General features: G+C 41.0%; 1 protein-coding gene and 1 long non-coding RNA gene across 4 annotated transcripts in view; one reads left to right on the forward strand and one right to left on the reverse strand.

Annotated features, from left to right (window-relative positions):
• Man1a1 (mannosidase alpha class 1A member 1) overlaps positions 1 to 10694 on the reverse strand; it is a 164298-nt gene extending 153604 nt beyond the window's left edge. The window contains exons 1-2 of the mRNA XM_070015342.1: positions 10603 to 10694; positions 8387 to 9259 (exon numbers count right to left, since the gene is read on the reverse strand). Coding sequence (XP_069871443.1) covers positions 8387 to 9259; positions 10603 to 10629 — 900 coding nt within the window. The 5' untranslated portion in view covers positions 10630 to 10694. The remainder of the gene's footprint in view (positions 1 to 8386; positions 9260 to 10602) is intronic.
• Positions 10695 to 10830: 136 nt separating this feature from the next.
• LOC138822559 (uncharacterized) overlaps positions 10831 to 21814 on the forward strand; it is a 53800-nt gene continuing 42816 nt past the window's right edge. For all 3 annotated transcript variants that reach the window (XR_011370553.1, XR_011370552.1, XR_011370551.1), the window contains exons 1-2: positions 10831 to 10913; positions 11025 to 12508. This is a non-coding gene — a long non-coding RNA (uncharacterized lncRNA). The remainder of the gene's footprint in view (positions 10914 to 11024; positions 12509 to 21814) is intronic.

The raw sequence follows: 21814 nt of genomic DNA on the forward strand, positions 1-21814 counted from the left end.
GCTCCTGGTCTTTGTGTCTCAATCACCGTCATTCACAATTACTGCCACATCCTTTCCCATAAACCCTAGCACGTGTACACAGCCTTCACTGCTAGGATGCAACACTTCTGTGTGCCAGGCACCCTCTCAGAGCCAACTGTCCTTTCTCAGGTTTCTTCTTATCTTCCTGCCTCCTCTCAGCCAAACTTCTGGCACTAAGCACCCCTCACAAGAGCCTGAAAAATCACAGTCTAAGAGGCCCACTTAGACGTATGTGAAAATATAAAGGGAAGTTAGTACACTATCATCTAAGTGTATGTATGTGCAGGCTGAAGAAGCTGAACAAACAATCAAGAACCCGATTTTCGGATAAATTTATGAGCCACAGTAATGCACTGGAAGAGAGAAAGGAAGTGGAGGAGAGGGGGTGAAGAGATGCCATTCAGTCTGGTTGCAAAAATCAAGTAAACCCAAAGATTACAAGTGTTCTTTAATTTTATCATCTCTGTATTCTGTGCAGGACTGCTGGGCTCCGATGTACCTAAAGCAACTGCAGAGCTCTGACCAAAAAGAGGGCTGTGATTCCTAAATGCTCTTAAGCCTTAATCTCATTTGGTTTTCTTTCAAGTACATAATGATCACAGGAATCTTTATCAAGCCCTGTTGAGGTAGGGCAGAGCCTCTATATTCTTTCTAGTGAAGTGCTCAGCCGGCCTTGCTTTCACAGGCAATACCTTCCCAAGCAAAACGGCCCAGCCTGCTCTCCACCTAGGATATTCTCAGCAGTAGGATGTTCTCAGGGGGCTGCTGGCTTTTGGCATGCTGTTCAGAGCTAAGTGGGAAAGGCTCAGCCAGTCAGTCTCCAAAGCACAGGCTCCCATCAGAGTCAAGATCATCACAGGCTGATCAGGGACTGGGCACTATGCCGCAGCTCACGAGGTCCTAATTTATTCCTCATATGTAAGGTGGAGCACCAATCCAGAGGGTCATGGAGGTCCTTCTAGTCCTGAAACCTCAATATATCTAAACTTAACATAAAATTCTCAAAAAAATGCCATTTTAATGCAAGCTCAGGTGACAGGCTGAGATGTGATTATAGAATTTATCCTAATTATGTAATTTTTGCCAAGTCTAAAAATCATCTCATGTCTTAAAAACAATTATCCAAACACACAAAAAAAAACAGGTTAAAATTCACTTTCCTCAATCTCAGTCCCTTTCTCTCTTCCTCCCTCCTTCCCTCACTTTAGGGGAAAAATTCCAGTGCTTAAGGAGGTAACTTGACTGTAACTACTCAGAGAAAATGGTACTTCAGAAACTAGAACATTTAACTACAAAAGACAAATTGTTCACACATATTTTAAAGTAGAGAAGCTGCAGAAGTATAGGCAGTTAAGTGTATAATTTTAATGATAGCTATGGTTTTGGCCAATTTGGTAGAAATCTAAGAAAATCATCGTTAACTACAGCACAATAAAAACAATAGCTACCTACAGAGATCATGTTGATGAATTGTAAATGCATCTCTGTAAGCATCAAAACATAATTTTATCTATTTTTATAAGTGCCTTTTGAGAGACTTCATTATGTACTTCCCTGGGTCATTAAACAGTATAGGGAATAATGCACTCTTTTCTTGGTGTCTAGGTAGTGACCAAAAGCAGTAAGACAAGTAGTATTTATTGTACACCCACTGAATGCCTGATGCCTTTCTAAATGCTTTAACATTGCTATGGGCACTATTTTACAAATGAGGAAACTGAAGCTCTGAGAGATTAAGTAATATATGGAAGGTCACAGAGATAGTGCATGGGACGACAGATTCATGACCAGCCAAGTTTGTTCCAAATAGATGGGACAGAGATAAGCAAGGAAACTTAAGACTCCCCAGGACCTACTAGAGGCTCATAGATTTGCGTGATTTTTAAGCGTATGTGTACTTAAAAATGCAGCTGTTAATTCTTCTGTTTCTCCACAATACAATGACAGAAGAGGACATGACATTTATAGCGTGAAAGAACTCCTCCAAATTATTTTCTTTTCTTTTCTGGGCAGAGTCCTTTTTATATTTTTCTTTCTCTTTTACTCACTTTTCTTCATAAAGAATGTGCAATGTACAAATGACTCTACTTCCTGCAGAGATCTTCTTAAGAGAAAAAGACATCACATCAAATTTCCCCCAGGTGGTTTTTAAAAATAAGTAGTTTGCTAAATCATGCTAGTAGTGAAAGTTTTAAAGACTAACCACATTTAATTCAAAAATCAACATGAGGTTAAATTTGTAACATTTGAGAATTATGTCATAAGTGTTTTATAGTCATTTTACATTAGGGTCTATCAATAATGAACATGAACTTTCAATTAATATGCTTTTGGAGTTTTATTTAGGAGTCAAGTAGAGTATGAAATGGAGGACACTCACTGACGGGACTTCTGTTTTCAACCCAGGTCTCTCACTAACTGGTGAGGTGATTTCCAGTGTCTTGGTTGCTTCTCCTGTACAATGAATAAGCTGAGCTATCTCTAAGGTCCCATCCAGCCATAACATTTTGTGACTTAGAACATATGTTTAGTTTAAAAAAATCAGAGACTTGAAGTTATCATATTTATGGCATATTGTTGGTAACAGAAAAATATATTGTGCAGTTTGGGTAAAGAGCCTTTTAACAGAGAGAGGTGGGGGGCGGTGCAGATGATTATTTAATGAATAAGCCCCAAGCAAGATACTAGGCTAAGAATACTGAGGGTAAACCCAGACTTGTTTTCCTCAAAGAAAAAGTATCTTCACAGCCAGGGGCTGGTGGCTCATGCCTGTAACACTAGCTATGCAAGTAAGAAGCTGAGATTTGAGGACTGCCAGGGCGGAAAGTCCGGAGACTTTCATCTCTAGTAAACCACCAGAAAACTGGAAGTGGCACTGTGGCTCAAGTGGTAGAGCACTTGAGCCGAAGAGCTCAGGGTCAGCACCCAGGTCCAGAGTTCAAGCCCCACAACCAACCAAAAAAATAAATAAACAAAGAGAGAGCGAGAGAATCTTCATTAAATTCCAAAATATTGGTTCCTTTTCATTTTTATCTACTTAACCCATTTTACCAGTCATGTCATAGGATCTTGGGAGCCCAAGGTGACTGCTCTTTCCTTTCTCTCTCTCTCTCTCTCTCTCTCTCTCTCTCTCTCTCTCTCTCTCTCTCTCTCTCTCTCTCTCTCGCTCTTTTCCTGTCAGTCCTAGGATTGAAATCAAGGCCTGGATATTGTCCCTTAGCCTTTTTGCTCAACACTACAACTTAATCATTTGAGTCACTGCTCCACTTTACGTTTTTTGGGGTGGTTAACTGGAGATAAGAGTATCATAGACATTTCTGACTAGGCTTGCTTTGAATAGCAATCATCAGATTTCAGTCTTCTGAGTGGCAAGGAGGACATCAGCATCTGGCTGTGGCTGCTCTTCTAACCAAAAAACAAAACAAACAAACAAACAAAAACTCCTCATGACAAAAACATACATGTCTATAATATAGTAGGGTATAAAGAAAGTCAAAGGCTAGAGACATTCCAGTGGGGGGATAGGGGGTCCTATCCAAGTCCTGTGCACTCTGTGCTACACACTTAAGTCTTCCTCTTCCACACAGATCTCAACATTCCTCTCCTCTGACCTTGACACACATACTTCAAGCTCATTTTAATAAATATACCACCATAGCTCATGAAATAAGTAGTAAGTAGTAACTGCCTAAGTGCTTACACAGTTAACATCTTAACATATTTATCTGCATGTTGAAGAAAATCCTTTATAAATACTTCACAGCCTCCTCTCCTTGCTCTGAAGTAGGCTCCTGAGCCCTGAGTGAGAAGTCTGCCACTGAACACTGTGAACACAGAATGTTTCACAACAGAGCAGGGGAAACAGCCCAAAGGAGTTCTAGTTTCTTAAGGCAAAACTTCCAATTGTGGCCTTTCTTATTTTGTAAATATTATTTTCCACAACAGAACTACCCCTATCAGTAACCTGGGGAGTTAAGCTTCAAAATAAATGTGTTTCATTTGGTCTGTCAAGGTGGATTATTCCCTCCACCTCTGATCTCTACCTGAAGAGAGAAGGGTTAACATTAATTAGAGCTAGTGTAAATCTTAATAAAATATATTTTAACCATTAGCCATCAACATGGAATCTTTCCTTAAATCTATGATCATACAACTAAGTCTGAAATAAAAATGAAGCTAGGTGCCAGTGGCTCATGCCTATAATCCTAGCAACTCAGGAGGCTAAGATCTGAGGATTGCAGTTCAAAACCAGTATTGACGGGAAAGTCCATGAGACTCTTATCTCTAAAGAACTAGCAAAAAGCTGGAAGTGGAGCTGTGGAGCTGGGGCTCAAGTGGTAGAGTACTAGCTTTGAGTACAAAAGTTCAGGGACAGCCACCAGGCCCTGAGTTCAAGCTCCAGGACTGAGAAACATGTTTTAAAAACTACATTCTTCTGAGAAACTCAGAAGACCGACCTATGTGACTCCACAGGTGAAAGGTCCTAAGACCTGCAGGACAGCCCCAAAGCTGACAGCCTGGATGTTGGCCACCTCTTCTCACATCCGTGGATACTCCAGTTTGAGAAGAGTTAACTTGAATTGGCCTGCATTAATCAGAATTCCCCATAATTCCAGGAAATAGACAAAAAAAGTTTATCTTCTAATTGGATTAGGGCTCTAATACTAAAGGACATGGCAGACCCAGTGTGTTCCCCCTAACCCACTAAAAAGAAAAATCAAACCAACTAAAAATACTACTTAACTTTTTAAAGAAGAATGGAGTACAGATGAAATGAATGACTTTTCTAGGAATTCTATGGTGCTATTTTAATCTGTGCTTCATTATCCTAACAGCTTTTTTGTTGTTGTTTTTTAAGCTAAGGACAGCTTTAGTATAATTTCAAGATCAAATTCATGGAAATACACATTCCCTTTGTATGTCTTATAAAATCTGGGGAATTGCAAACTAAATGTATTTACAATAGTTCCACAATGGCAGGGTGAGGGAATTTTACATCAAAGGTTTACCATCCATCAAACTGGTAGTGGATATCACAATACCTTTCTGTGAAGGACTTCAGGCAATGTCCTATTTTAATTAACAGACTATCTCCCCTAAGACACATATTTATTACAAATGTACTATAGCACAAATAACAATAACAATTATATTAGCATTTTGAAAAATAGTAATTAAGTATTTTTGAACCAAAGTTATAAGACAAAAGTTTTACTTAAGATGACAGCTCAAGCTCCCAGCATAGAAGCTCTCCTTATCTATTTTAAATATTAACTATAAACATTTTGGGTCCTTCAGGTATGATAAAGAAAATTATATTAAGTAAAGCAAGCCAGCCCCCAAGAAACACAGGCTGCATGGTTTCCTTCATTTGTAATAACTAGAATATGTCTAGGATATTCTTAGTAGAGGATATTTATTCAGAGCAGTAGCTATGTGCATATGACTATATAAAATGGTGCTTATCAAAATGATCTCCAAGACATGGAAACAGAGGTGTTTGTTTTTCCGTGTGTGTGTGTGTGTGTGTGTGTGTGTGTGTGTGTGTGTGTGTGTGTGTGTGTGTGTGTGTGTGTGTGTGTGTGTGTGTGTGTGTGTGTGTGTACTATTTGCAGTTACTTCTCTTCTTTTTTTTCTTTTTTGTTCCTTTGGTTTATTCCCTGTTGTAACTGTTTCTGATTTCTGTACCCTTTGTCTTGTATATAAGCTTATCTGATTTGGGGAAGGGAAGGGGAATCAGAAATGGCGGGACAAAGGGTGAACCAATGCAATATTGATACTTACTAGACATTATGTTGGAAATGAACTTTACAAATTTGGGGGGAGGGGACAGAAATAGGAGAGGAGAGGGGAAGGGAGGGGAGGGAAGTGGGAAAAAACTAGGGAGAGGTAACATTGTTTAAAAAGAAATGTACTAGTGACCTTACTTATGACACCTCACTGTACATCACCTTTACAACAAAATAAAAAAAAAACAAAATAAGAAACTTTAGTATAAAGAGAACTAGAAAATACAGGCACAAGCACTAACAAAACCAAGGTTAAAGTCATTGGTCCATGGTAAGGCATCCATAGTGGCACCTAAAGAACGTAAGTGTGGCTTTATTCACAATGGGCAACCACTCTTTTCTCTCGAAAACCAAACACCTCATCTATCAGAAAAGTAGAAGTTACTTTCTTTGGTTTACAAAGAATTATGTCTGCTTGAACTGACAGAAAATCATAATCCATTTCTTCCCACAGGTCCCTGCCTAACTACTGAAGCTAATTATGCTGATTCTTTTGGGCACTCACAATAACATTGAATGTTAAAAGACACATTTGGTTCCACCACTTTCTGCAACACCGAAAAGTTGCAAAACATGTAAGGGCTAAGATGTTGGCAATGCACTTATATCAGAAGCTACATAAATTTCTCTTGCATGGTAAATTAAATCCTTTTGATTTAGAGACACAGATAAGGTGGATCTAATAGGGATGGACATGTACACTGTTAATGTCCTGAACGGACTTAAGACTGCCTTGCTACTTCTGCTCCAATGCAATTTAAATCATTAATGGTCTGTGCTAGCAGCTTTGTAACATCTGTGTGTCTTCAGGTTTTAAAATCCCTTTCTTGGAGACAAGTGCAGTTTGCTCTACCTCACAACCCATACGAATTTTAGACTCCTGTTATGCATGAAGTACTCTGTTCAAATTTAAAGTAAACATTGTCAGGTATAGATCATTATGGTTAATTTCTAGGTTGGATAATGAGCCTGAAGTGAGTATGGAAGGATATTTGGAAAGAGATAGTTTGGTTCAACCCTCCAGGTCTGATAGGACTGACAAGATCTCAAGGAGAAAGGAAACTACTAGGGAGAAGTTCAGGGGAGTGGAACCCATGCCTCCTCTCCCACCCCCAAGTCTGGAAGAGTTCTATGCTTGAAGAAGAGTCTCAAGGAGGCAGAAGGCTGAAGAACCACTAAAGGAAGCTATGTAGCTGAGGATGAAGACATCTTCCTAGGGTACCCAGAAGAAAACCAAATACACCTGAACCTGCTCAATTACAGCCCAACCAAATCCATCTGGTTGTATGTTAAAGTTACAAATCGCAAGGCAGTCCATACTGCAGCCACTTATGCTAAGTATCTCTCAGTCACCTCCAAGTTCTGTTTACTCTCTGAAAATCTGATCTGGATACTTCCTTTTGTGCTTACTGACCTGATACCAAAACAAAAATTTCAGAGATTCTGTGTAATTACTTTTAAGAGCAAAAAAATATTATTTCTATTCATAATGTGTTTTATCAAATGGAATCAGATTTGGAACAATATGCTTTTAATAGAACTCCTACAGCTCTAGATTCTAGGTAAAATGCAGGCTGGCACAGTTTCACAACGGGGTGGAGCGCTGGAGGACGACACACGTCCACAGACAGCCTGGTGACAGGTGACTGGGAGGATATCCAGGCTTCCTGGGTTAAGTCCTGATTCTGGTCCCTAACTTGCTCTGGAGCTCAAGGCCCTTTAACTTTCATCTTTGAAATGACAGCCCAAAAGGATTTTCAAGGTCTCCTTCAGCTTTAAGCTAGTCATGAACTAATCACATGTTACAAGTTCAAACTGAAAATTACCAGAAAGAAATTACAGAGGACTTATCAAAGTCCATGTTTGTCCTAGATTAACTTTGTTTACTGCCCTGCTGTAGAGGCAAACCTGTTGCTTCACATGAAAACCCTCTTTCTGACTGCACTAGAAATATGAGATTTAAAAAAAATCTAATTTTTCTAAAGATAGTAAGCCATAGTATCTTTCTTAGGTTGGGAAGTTCTCAACTTTCACCTTCACAGTTTGTAAGTACACTCAGAATAACACCTGGCAAAATGGGGCCACAGGACTGAACGCTGGGTTCACTGGCTTGCTGATGGAACCTTTATATCAAGCGTGATTGATGCTTTGCGTTCACAGCCCAGCTTCATTTTTAAACCACACCAAACGTGGGTTTTTTTTTGGGGGGGGGGATATAGAGTCCTTTCATTGTTACTACTCTCAGAAACAATTAACCCTGTAGCAGCCAGTGGGAAAGGCTAGTATATTACCAGTACATGTATTCACACCCATCACATATGGTTTTAAGCTCATGAAGTTAAAAAAGAAAAAAAAAAAAAACAACGGGTTTCACTCCCGGATCTTCATGGGCCACATCTATACCGAGGAAACAAGACAGACTGTGATACAGCACCTGGTGGAAGGGGGAAACCCTCCATCTTTTCTGCTTTGTAAGGCTGCAGTCTTAAAGAGTTTTCACAGGTTTGACTCTTCTCCCCAAAAACCAGCACCCACGGCGGGGGGGGGGGAGGGGTAGCCTGGCAGGGCGCACTCACCTCTTTGATCTTTGCCCTCTTCTCAGAGACCGTGGCGTCGGCGGGTTCCCTATTCTCCACCCCGATGGGGGGCTGGAAGTCCACGTTCGGCAGCCCCCCGAACTGCTCGCGGTCACGCTGCTGGTCCTGGTCCTGTGCCACCTTCTCCTTGTCCAGCAGGATGTCTCTTTGGATCTCCTCGGGCAGCTTCTGTAGGGTCTCCTTGGCTTCCCTGAGAGCCCGCTCGTGGTTTTCGCGGATCCTGGCCAAGTTGTCCTGGAGGGTGAGCACGGGGTCCGCGGGCGCGCCCTCCTCGCGGTGCCAGATTCGCCCCTCCTCGGCGTCCTCGGCGCGCGCCCCGGGCCCGGGCTTGCGGTCGGCGGCGGGCGGCAAGGCGGGGCTGGAGTGGAACAGGACCCCGCTGAGCAGCTTGGAGGAGTCGGGCAGGAAGAAGATCGCCCCGAAGCAGAGCGTGATGAAGGCGCTGAACACCAGCAGCAGCACGAACTTCTCCGTCAGGCGGAAGGCGGCGGGGCCCGACCCTTTCCTGCCGCCGCCGCCGCCGCCGCCGCCTCCCCCGAGCCCCCCGCCCAGGCCGCCGCCCCCGGGGCTGCTGAAGAGCGGCAACAGGCCCCCGACGGGCATCGCTCCCGCCGCCTCGGCCGCGGGGTGGCCGGCTGTCCAGTGGCCCGGCGCCGAGCCGCTCAGCAGCCAAACTTCGCCGCCGCCGCCGGGAGTCAGCGGCTGCGGGGCCGGGTCCTGCGCATCCAGGCCGCCCAAGCCGCTTGGCTGGGCTGCGGGTCTCCCCGGGGTAAACAGCTCCCCTCCGGACCTTCTCCCCGAGGTGGCACTTTTGGCCAGGAAGCACGCGCGACACACAGCTGGCTGCGGCCCCTGCGGGGGGAGAAAAACACAACCGTAACGCGGCGTAATTGCGAGGAGGGTGATAAAGTTTCCAGCGGGTCTCCGCCCTCCGCTGGCCCGGCGAGCCCCCGGGGCAGCCCGCTCCCCGGCCGCCCCGTCCCCCCCCACCCCGCCCCCCCGGCACTGAGAGTACGGGAGTCCGGCTCCCGGCACCGCCCTCCGAGCCCACGTTTGGACTTGGGGCGAAGTTTTCGAGTCGCGGGGAGGGGCGGGCTGTCCCGCGCACGCTTGGGGCAGGACCGCGCGCGGACACCTCCGGGAAGGGCAGCGCACCTCGGCGCAGAGACAGCGGCAGCGCGGGTGGGCGGGTGTGGGGGGGTGTCAACTTCGCCCGCTCCCCATCTCCGTGCCGAGACCACCCCCCCTCTCGCTGCCTCTCTCCCGTTCAGGTGGCGGCTGAGCGCGCGGCCCCGCAGCCCCCGCCCCCGGCCGCGGCTCAGGTGGGCGAGCGCGCCGACCCGCGGGCGAGTAGGAAGCGGCGAGCCGGGCGGCACGGTGCCCTCCTCCGCGGCCCCGCGAGCTCTAAGAGCGCTGCCGGTCTCAGGGCGGTCGGAAACGGGGGCGGTGACGCGTCCGGAGAGTGACAGCGCGGCCGGGCCAATCTTACGCCGCCCAGGGTCCCGCGGGGGTGGAGCCGAGGCGGAGAAGGGGGCCGCGCGGGGCGGGGAGTTTACGGGAAGCGCAGCCTCGCGGGGAGCCTGGCCGCCGGGGGCGGGGAGGTCGCGGGTCCCCGAGCGCGCGGCGCGGAGGGCGGGAGCCGCGGTGAGTAGGGCTGTCACACCCTCGTGGGGACCTGGGGCAGAGGGGGGGCAGAGGGGAGGCGGACGAGGGTCGGGGAGTTTACCCCAGGCCCACCTCCAGTCGGGGGTTCCCGGGGGAAGGTGGATCCCCCGAGGGGGCTTGACGCGGGGGCCTCCTGCCGTCTTGATGGGACCGGTGCCTGCGATCCGAGCCTCCTCGGAGGGGTCCCGCGAGGGCGGGGAGCGCAGGGCGCCGGACCCTTCCACAGCGCACGCTTTCTCCGGGGACTTTTATTGATCGATTGTTTAAAATTGTTTCTTTTCCCCCCTGAACATCAGGATTCCCCTGGTGCCCAACTCCAAAGTCCCGGGGTTTGGAGCATCGGTGACCCCGAGGTCTTTGGAGAGCTCTGGTTTAACACCCCGGTACATCCTGAAAGACTTCATGTTTTTTATGAGGGTTTAGGGACTCTATTTCTGCACCCCTCCCCCCTTCAGAAATAAAAGGGAATACAAAGTTGTGTCACCTCCCTGCCCCTCCACCACCACCCCCCACTTTCGAAATGTATTTACCTCATCGTAGTTGCTGAAAATTTCCATTCAAAGAAGATAGTTGGTGGTGGTGGTGGTGCGTTTTTGTTTTTGTTTTTGTTTTTAAATGTTGACCGAGCTTCCAGCGATAAATTCAACACTGGAAATTAAGTCTTGGAGCCGACTACTTCCAGCGAAGTACAGACTTGATCCAATGGAGATTGTTGTTCCAGACCGCCCTACCGTAGATGCTAGCTCAAAGAATACCATGGAGACTGGCCCCACCTCCCATGACATCGCACCGAATGCCGTGGCCCCTGCTGCTCGCCGAGAACGGCTTGGAGACCTGATTGGTACCCCTCCCCGACTTGGCCTTTGGGGTGAGGGTGGGAGGGCGGAGGACGAAGGGGAAGACTTTATTTTCCAAAATAATGCGTGTCCTTCCCCTTTGGCTCCAACGATAGGACTCCCAGAGAGTGGAAAAAGTTGACTTCCCATTAGGGGAAGCTGTGTGGTGGCAGCCTTGTGTTCCCGTCACTCTTCTCTGGAAACCTGATTTCACTTCTGCTCCTTGCCCTGGGTCAAAAGGGACAGCTGGAACCTTCTAGGAAGGTGATCATTATAAGTTGTTTCCAGGGGTGTTAGGTCGTGCGAGGAAATACAATACCAAGGCAGAAAAATCCTGTGGCAGCTTGCATTTGAGAATCCAGCCTTCATTATTTGTGGTGTACGGGTTTTGTGTAAAATGAGCCAATCGCACACCCAAAAGTTCCCGTTAATAGGAAATTATGGTCGGATATAGCTGTGTTTTCTGGTTATTTTGATACCTGCTATGAAATTATGTGTCCAGAAGAGTGCAGTATAGCCAAGCAGGGTAATAAATTTAGGAATGAAAAGCAGTAATGATTTTTTTTTAATGATGGAAATTCTGTTTCAAACTACATTTGTAGGGTGTAGATAGGCTGTGAAATATTTCTCTTTCCAACATACCCTTAAAATTGAATCACTCCATCACATACATAGAAATTGGGGCTAATTATCCAGGAAGCCAATTACTAAATGATCAGTTTTTTAAATGTAAATCATTCTAAAAGGATTGTGAAGTCTTTCTTAAATTGAAAAGTGTATTTTAAGGATTGGATTATTATAGACACAGAAAACGCTTATAAACTTTTAAAGTTAGTATTCGTATTCTGGAAGAGTAAAAATAACCCACTTAAAATGTATGTGAAATTGGCAACACAGGTAGGTTATAACCTAATTTTATGGCTAAATTCGTTAAGTGTGAGGCCAAAACTGTTTCAGCCTGTAGTGGAAATATTCAAAATTTAGCATATAGATTTAAAGATCATTTTTCCTAAAAAAAAAACCTTTCAAGTTTGATTTACTGTATCATTTTGAAATCTTTTAGAAAGAAGGTATTTTTTGATTGGGTTCACCTTTATTAAGCTAATTCTAAGATTTTTATTACCTCTTTTTTGTCATAAAACAGGAGCTTATTGTGAGTGATGCCTGGTTTAAACAATTTATTCAACAAGAAATTAGCTTTGGGTGAGGATTGTAGATACATACTCAAGAGTGCCTATCTGTGTGAGGATGGAAACAATGAGGATGCCCATATTTGACTAGAGAAACTTAAAATCCTGGATAAGTAATTTTAAGAGATATACCTGTCAAACCTTCTTAACCATGCAAATCTCTTTGTAATTAGCACACAAAGCCCGGTATGGATGAGGAAGTGGACCAGGAAGCAGGTGAAACTGTGGGTTTTACTGAACACTTTGATTCAGATTTTGTATTACTATTGGAAAAATATACCCTAAGATTAATTTTAAAAATAAAGGCGCATGATTTTGGTTTTTATAAGTTATAAAGTCTTGACTCTGTCAGGAGTCAGTCTTCCAGGTTTATTCTACCTGAAGAAATGCTTGTGAATACAATAATTGTGGTAAGATTGTTACTTTTTCATTTATGAACATTGTAATGTAAAGTTGAACTTGTTAATATTAGTTTCCTGATTTTCTCTCTTTTTCTCTCTCTTTTCTCCCTTCATTCTGCCAGACAGTGCTTCTGAAATATTGTTCACTAGTACCTTTTGCAAGTTATTTATAAAGGTTACCACATTCACCTTTTTTCAATACTTATTTTTCTGATAATTTCTGAGATATTTTTTCTGGACAAAATCTTTAGAATGAAGTCTTAAAAAATGTGGTTGTAGTCACATTTAACTTTTACATATACATGTTTAAAATGACATAACATAATACTAGAGGAACTTTACAAAGGGAAAATTGGAAAAATTTCAGTAGAACTAGTGAATTAATCCTATAAAATTAGTTGTCAAAAATTAGAGCACTAAAACATTTTTAGGCAGTTTCTAAAAGGTACTTTTTTGAAGACTTTAAAAAATATTTTTGTTTTATGTATTTAAGAAAGCAATAATTCTATTAAACAAATAAACTTACTTAATCTATATAATCATCAATAAAATTTTCTAAAAAGTGAGATTTCTGATAAATAGCTTTTCATAGATTTTTCTTTTTTCCCTTTGTGTGTGTGTGTGTGTGTGTGTGTGTGTGTGTTCCAGTACTGGGGCTTGAATGCAGGGCCTTGGGACTATGCTTGAGCTTGATTCTCAAGGCTAGTGTTTTACCACTTAAGCCACAGCTCCAGTTCAATCTTTTGCTTGTTAAGTGAAGATAAGAGTGTCAAATGTTTCCTGTCCAGCTTGTCTTCAAACCATGATCCTCAGATCTCAACCTTCTGAGTAGGTAGAATTACGAGGAGTAAGCCACTGACATGTGGCTAGAATTTTTAGTTACCTTCAAATTCTAGATGGGAATAGATTTTTGCTTTAATTTCAAAAACTGTAATATGCAGGGCTGTGTGAGTGGTACAAGGCCTTAAGTTCCAATCTCAGTGTCATCTAAACAAAAATTAAAATAAAATGTAACATACAGAAAATATGCACATTATCTTTAAATTTCAGTACGTCAGAGGATAACTGACTTACTTACTTACTTATTTGTTGTTGGTCGTGGGGACTGAATGCTGTCCCTTACTCTTCAGGTCAAGGTTAAGGCTCTACCACTTGAGCCACAGCACCACTTCTGGCTTTTTCTGCTTATGTGGTGCTTGAGGAAGGAATCTAACCCAGGGCCTCATGCATGCAAGGCAAGCACTCTACCACTGAGCCATCTTCCCAGCCCAGCAACTGACTTTATATAGAGTTTAGTTAGGAATCAGCTTAGTTTTAAAAGAAACTACCAGTGATATTAGTACTCAAATTGGAGTCTACAGCCCTGTCAGTAGTTCCTTGTTTTTACTTCTCTTCAGCTTACTTTGGAAGTGCATGAGGAACAGCAGATTCTTTTCCTAAAACTTCACTCATGTTTTGGGAGGAAAATAGACAGAGTGGGTATGATTGCTCCTGATCCCTTTGTCTCTGCCAGGACCCTATGGGAAGATAAGGTTTTGTTCTGACCATTCACTTTACAAATTATCATCAATCTCCAACTTAACAACATTGTATCCCACCAGTATTTGTGAGTTGGCTTTTCAGAACTTTCTGTGCATAAAAACAAGGTTATAACTTGTTGCTTTGGCTCCCTGACTCAAATATTGGGAAAACACTGTTGCAATGCTAGTAATAATCAAAATCACATATGATTAGAATATGTTTTTTTTATCTTGAATGTTGGAGTTGAAGACAAAGGTTTATTGGAAGAGGTGTGATGACAGTTTCAGAAAGTTTCTATAATCAGTTTTCATGGTCCCAATGCTACAGTTTTCCACTACCATGTAGCCTTCTCTTATTTGAAGAACATGATTGTATACTAATGGCTTTTTGTTATTGCTGGCTGCTTTGTGTTTTTCTTTTTTAAAAATATGATTAAGGGATAGAAGGACATAAGCCCAGGAGGTAGTTATCCCAAGGAATCTGAGCAAGTTTGCATGAGATATGAGAAATTTATTATCTTGGACATACGTGTCCTTGACTGTATATTCATGATTGATAAAATTACTTATCTTCTATGATTCTCATTCTTCATCTGCAGCATTGTTGTAGTTTTTAGGCTAAATGATATAACTTGTATGTCTGATACAATAAGGATTCAAGCAATGTAAACCCTGCTAAAGTAAATAGTTTGGGGTGAGAACAGTCTCCATAGGATTCTTAAGGAAGACCCATAAAAGTGTTGCAGAAGGGGTGAAAAAAAAAGGATTGTGTGATAGTTCTCACTTTTCAACTTTTATCATCTGAATGATATCCACTAGAGGACAAGGGATTGGTGGGTGAGAACAGCTCAGGTTTAGTAGACAGAAGGTCCGGCAGTGGCTCTTTCCTTTATACCAGACCAAAAAGTTTACCAATTAATCAACTTAATAGATCTTAAAACTATGAGGTAACGTGAATGGAAAAGTATCAGAGTGAAAATGACATTAAGGATCACTACTTGAAGAGTCAAAAAAATCAAGAGTATGTAAAAAAGCTGTACAGAAAATTCAGATGACCACCACCGTGACTCTATTTGAACTTTATTACCTGAGAATGTACTATTTCAACAGAATGAATCAAAGAATGAAGGTTTTTCCATGAACAGGGAAAGATATAAATTTTTCCTTCTTTAGTTTTTTTTTTAAAAATACATTAGGTATACTTTTAAAGGAAATAGCTTTTTCTTTAGGAAATACTTCTTCTCTCCATTCTGTCTCATAAAAGATCAGATGCTTTTCCAGACAAACAAAACAAACCCAGAAACTAAAAAGAACATAACATATTATTCTGCCTACATTGAGATACTTTCCATAAAGTAGAGTGAAATAATGCCACATGCACTTGTTCCTATTTTGGAGAAAGTACAAGAACAACAGGACAGCTCTTGGCTTCTCAGTTTTATGGCAAAATAAACACACTGTCTGTACCGCATGTGACGTGTTTCTTGATGTCTTGAGGACTGAAATGTTTGTCATAGTCCTGGGTCTCTGTAGATGAATAGGAATTGGCTTATGGTTCTTAGTCCACTGCACTTACTTTTCAAGTTCATTTAGACCATTCTCCTATAATATATAGATTCACTTGGAGACAAAGATAGAATAGATCTCTCTTGAAGATACTACCTGAACAAATTATGTCTGCAAAAAAAAAAAAATTTTTTTTGTTGGTTCATGGGGTTTGAACTCTGGGCCTGGGCACTATCCCTCAGCTCTTCAGCTCAAGGCAAGTGCTCTACCACTTGAGCCATAGCTCCACTTCCAGCTTTTTCTGCTTATGTGGTGCTGAGGAATCAAAACCGAGGGCCTCATGCATGCAAGGCAGGCACTCTACCACTGAGCCAACTTTCCAGCCCATGCAAAATGTTTGAATGTTGGTCTGTTCATTTGCGAACTACAAGAATGAGAGAAATGTACTGAAATTACAATAGGAAAACAGAAGAGAAAAATATCCACACTACTATCTAATAGATGTAATTGGCTAGAAACGGCAGTGTCTTGTATATAGTTTATATAAATTACTGTGCTTTGATGTGATATGTTTGAGAGAATTAATCTGGCTCTTAAATTAGAAACAATTTCTGAACATTCTCTGGCATTATTAGGTTATCTGCATTCCTCCAGACATTAAATATTTTTAATAGCACCTACTATTATGATACTATGATATCTTTAAATTAATAAAAAAAAAGTGACAGAAAGTACCCTTCATTTAACATTCTTAATACTAAAATCCAGTCTTCAAGAAATTAACAGCATTAAAAGACATTATAAAGAATCTAATAAGTAATTCCAGAGCCAATTAATTTTTTTTAAATAGGTGTTTGGTAGACTTTGTGGAAAGTAAAGGAGTTTAAGCTTGTGAAACTCTTCAGTTACTAACAAGATATACTGTGCCACTAGGGACAATTTACTAACTACAGGTAGTGTCATCCTTTACTCTTTAAAAAGTGTTTTTCACCTAATACACTGTTGGAAGAAATATAAAATGGTACAGCTGCTGTGAAAAGCAGTCTAGCAGTTCCTCAAAGGAAAAATGTGAGTTACCATATGATCTAAAAATTCTACTTATAGGGGCTGGAAAGGTGGCTCAGTGGTAGAGCGCTTGCCTTGCAAGCCTGAGGCCCTGGGTTCAATTCCCCAGCACCACATAAGCAAAAAGAAAAAAAGCCGAAAGTGGCACTGTGGCTCAAGTGGTAGAGCGCTAGCCTTGAGCTGAAGATCTGAGGGACAGTGCCCAGACCCAGAGTTCAGGCCCCATGACTGGACCCCCCCCAAAAAAATTCTACTTATAGAGATATATCTTTTAAAAAGGAGGGCATAGGGGAGTGTGTGTGTGTGTGTGTGTGTGTGTGTGTGTGTGTGTGTGTGTGTGTGTAGCTAGCTAGATAGCTAGCTAGCTAGATAGATAGATACACAGAAAAATCAGTCCCAGAAAGTTCACATCATTATTTGTAATAGCCAAGTAGTATCACACACATATCTACCAACTGATGAATAAATAAACAAGCTATGTATATATATGCATGTATATGAAAAATTATTCAGCAAGAAAGAAAAGAATGCAATACTGACACATCCTATAGCATGGAAAGTCTTGAAAGTATTATGCTAAATTAAAGATGCCCATCACAGAAGACCATAATAGGGTATGATTGTATTGGTATGAAATGTCTTGAATAGGTACTTCTGTTCTATAGACAGACAGTTTTTGGATGAGGTGATGGAAAGGTAGAGGGTTACTGCTCCAGGGAATATGTTCTCTTTTGTGTGGCGGGGGAGGGTGGTGGCTGTCCTTCTGAACATACTTTAAAAATAACTGTTGTATCACCTTGTATACATTTGGTGGTTTTATGATGTTTTTGCTGTACTTCAATGAAACCATTACAAAAACATTTTGCTATTAGAACTGATTTATAAGAAGCTTTCCCCCATACCATAGAATATCTTAGATGAAAAGAAATTAAAAGTAATAAAATTAAGTTGACATTATATTAAATAGCATTATTAAATATTAAAAGTACAAAAAAGTAATAAGTAAAAAAGCATAAAACTCTATGTTAGAAATTAACTTTATAACTTGGGGGTGTGAGGAATGGGGAATGGTAAGCAGGAGAAAATGGGGGAGGGTATAACAGTGTTTAAAGAGAAACGTACTCATTACTTATGTAACTGTAGCCCCTCCCCCATTCATCACCTTTACAATAAATAAAGTATAAAAACGAAAACTTTTTTTAAAAAGAGAATTAAATGCCACAGCTTTTCAGCTTAATAAATATATACTTTTTTGAATAATCAAACCAACGACATTTTTTAAAGTTATGAGTCACTTCCATGTTGTACGCCTATTCCTATTAAAGAAAACATAGATGTGTAATACTATCCAGATTTTCAATGTGGAAAATTACTCAAGTAATTCTACCTCACTGCACTATAGTAACCATGATGTTTCCAGTAGAACTCAGCTTATTTCTGGCAGCAGCTTTTAAACTTAGACAAAATGATGCAAGGAAGAGAACTAGATTTAAAAACAGAAGAACTATTTTTAAAACTAGTTATGGTGTCCATGGAGTAAGCACTCAACCTTAATTTCTTCTTCTGTAAAATCATGGGGACTACTCTTAACTGAAAAAGTTGTGAAGATCGAAAGAAAGAGGGACCATTGGGGGAAAACAGAAAAGAAGAGGATAGGGCAGGAGGAGAGAGTATAGAGGATGCAATGTGATCAACATAGTCTATGCATGTATGAAAATAGAAACATGAAACCAATTAAAATTGTGACAAAAATGATAAAGATGAATTTGAGCCAAGTATATTATATTATGTTTGTATGGTGACATCACAATGAGACTTTGTGCAATAGAAAGGCAGAAGGAGAAAGAAGAAAAAACATAAGAAGGTAAGTGAGGAAAAGGGAAAAAAAGGGATACCCAATGGGTAGTAAATGGTCTACAGCAATAAAACTTAGAATTAATAGTTATTAAGGTAAATACTATTTCCCATTAGTCAATCTTTATTATTCCTTGGAGAATCAAGCATCCAAATTCCAATACAATAGTAGTAGGTCAAATGGATAAAATAAATATCTTCCAGTTCCTTAACTAAAAAATTTAGAATCTTTTAAAGGATTACTGTTTTTCAAAAAGAAATCATGAATTATTTAACAGGTTATATTATCAAATTTATAGCCAAACGTATATCTGAATGTCATGCTCAGTTAATCCTATCAAACTAAAAACATCCATCTTACAAGCCTTCAGCAAATGAGGCCAGGGCTTCCTGAGGAATTTTTAAATCTTCCTGTTCATTTCTCCCATTAAACTTGTATTTCTTTTATAAGTTTTTAACCTTTTGCCTTTGTATTCCTTTATATGATGATGATCAATAAAAGCTATAAATACAATAGAAAATTTAAATATATAGTCTAGCAAAAAGAAAATGCTGAAAGTTTTTGTAAGCTTATCTATGTCCTTTAAAGTAGTAATGTTATGCTGTCTTTCAATATGTTCAAATAAACATTATCTGTGCATTTCCTGTCTCCTTCCCTCATCTTAAAAAAAAAAAACCAAAAACAAAAACACTCTGTTTGTAGTGAGTAATAATTCTCTTTCCTGCCTGACCTTGAAAGCAGATGGGGATATAATGCTTTTGCTAAAATTCTAAATGCTCTCATTTTGAAAACAATTTGTAACCAATGGGAAATAAAAGGGGTTCTTCTGTTTCTTGTGATCACCTTTTTTTTTTTTTTAACTTTCCCCTGGTGCCAAATCATTTGAAACATGGAAAATTGTTTTTCTTAGTAAAGAGAAACATTTCAGAAAACATTTTCATTAAAAATGAGGTTAAAAAAAATGAGGTAAAGAAACATTAAGGAAAAATAAGAAACCTAGTTATTCTTGATTCATAGAAACAGTCACAGAACATTACTTAAACAACACACACAATGCTTGAACATATAAGTGTAAACCAACCAAATATTCAGGTTTGGCATATATAACAATAATTGGTCTTTAGAGGACTTGTACTATCAGCCCTTTAAAATTTTGTTCTATAAATTGTTATTATAAAGGTAAGGTACAGAGGGGTTACCACTATGTTAGTCAGGAAAGAAGTACATTTCTTTTTGGACAATGTCAACCTCTTCTCTCACTCCCAGTTTTCCCCTCCCATAACCCTTTTTTATTGTACAATATTTGCTTGCTTTATATTTTTGTCTTGCCCTCCACATGGAATATACCCAGTTAGAAGACACTGGGTCATTAGTTCTTCCCACATTTCAAAACAGATTTGCTAATTTCTCCTTTCACCAGGATTGTTTTGTTTTTTTCCCCTCAACAAATAAAGATTTACTGAGGATTGCAGTTCAAAGCCAGCCTGGGCAGTTATGTCCCTGAGACTCTTATCTCCAATTGACCACCAGAAATTTCACCAGAAGTGGAGCTGTGGCTCAAGTGGTAGAGCTCTCTCCTTGAACATAAGAGCTCTGGGACAGTGCCCAGGCCCAGAGTTCAAGCCCAGGACCAGCCCCCCCCACACTTCCTCTCCCAAAAGATTTACTTCTAGACACTGACTTCCAGTAATCTTATAGGAGGTGTTACTTGCCCGATCTTTAAATAAAAGCAGACTCCTTTGTCAATTCACAAATGCCACATTCCTTTTATATAACCTGCAGCAAAGGAAGGACTTGGAAATCTGAATTGTAAGGATCAAAAGTTCTTTGCAGCCCTTTTCAAGCCTGGTTAATGAGAAACTGCATGCTGTGGAAACAGTGAGTTGAAATTAGGCTACAACACAAATGGAACATATTTCCTATTTATTCTTATTTTCTTCACTCAGTGAAAAAGAAAGCATGATATAAACTGATTTTTGAAATAAATTTGTTTTGTGTATGTCTTAGTCTCTCAAAGAGGTTTGATTACAACTTCATTTCTCACCCTTGAAGTTATCTCAACTTTGGTTTCAATAAATCCTGTTTTTTTGTTGTTGTTGCTTTTAAATCTCTGCATTTATCCTCCTTAGATTCTGTGGTTCATAATTTCAGTAAACATCTCAGCACTTTCAGTAAACGTCTTGCCAGCATCTCCTTTTCTCGTTTTGTTCACATTTCTCTGGCAAAACCTCCATCCCCAGGGGACACAAGCATCTGCTCTTTAAGTATCTGCACCCTGGCAGCCAGGCCTCAGTGGAAAAAGTACGCCATGGCAGATTGATTCCACCAGGATTTATCTCTACCCTCACTCCAGCCACAACAGTGCCTGGCAAGCTTCCTGGGCTATTTGCTCCATTTGCCTTTCTACTGTGTACAACACTTTTAGGTGGTTTACATTTTCTTAATAATCTCTTGTCCAGTGATTTTTTCTTTGTGAACAAGTATGCTCTTCACACTGAGGGCATATTTCCCAATGTCAGTTTCCACTGTTGTAATTGAGGGGGTGGAGGCATTGACATGTAACATGTAAGGGCCACAGGGTTCTGTTCAGAAACTACAGTGCACTATAGAATGCACTATGTCTAACCATGCACTATAGAATGGTCCAGTCCCCAAAGGTCAAAGTCCTAAGCAAGGTTCAGAATACTCCAATCCTAGCACCTTTGCCCTCAGTAATGGCCTTCTTCACAGTCCAGGGGGCGGGGAACAAGGACACAAAATGTATTTCTGCATCCAGTCTCATGTCTGTTCCAATAGAAGAGCTACACCTTCCTGTCTGAGGCTAACTCTACCATCTATGCTGCCTTTTCAAAGCCTCTCACTTGCTCTGTAATATTATAATACATACTATTCATTTTTCCTGTGTAGATGTAGTTTTGTCTTCTATCTTCCTTTTGCTTTTAAATGCAATGAAGTTTCAACTAAAATAAAACAAACCTTCTGTTCCTCAGGCATTGCCCTGTCCTCTCTCTTGGCAACTACGTTTCCTATATTTTTTCCAAATAGTTGTTCTCAATACCAGCTCTCTCCAGTTCCTCCTGTCTTGATCTACTCAAATATGGCTTCTGGCACTGTCACCCCTTGAAATAGATTTGGTGGAAGTTCTGAACCTTCAGGTTGTAAACTCCTGAAATAGTCTTTAATCTTCATTAAACATCACCTTTCAGCAGCATTCAGCAATGTTTGTTACATCTTTTCTTCCCTTGATTTCAGTGGCCTAACAACATGTTGGTTTTCAACACCTCTGCTGTTTCAACAACTGTTCTTGTTTTCTATGTAGTTATTCTCTTCCTGACTCTTAAATGTGGCCATTTCCTTAAGATGCAGCCC

Source organism: Dipodomys merriami, unplaced genomic scaffold (genome assembly GCF_024711535.1).
Source record: "Dipodomys merriami isolate MVZ:Mamm:240054 unplaced genomic scaffold, mDipMer1.0.p SCAF_112, whole genome shotgun sequence".
NCBI classification, from domain to species: Eukaryota; Metazoa; Chordata; class Mammalia; order Rodentia; family Heteromyidae; genus Dipodomys; species Dipodomys merriami.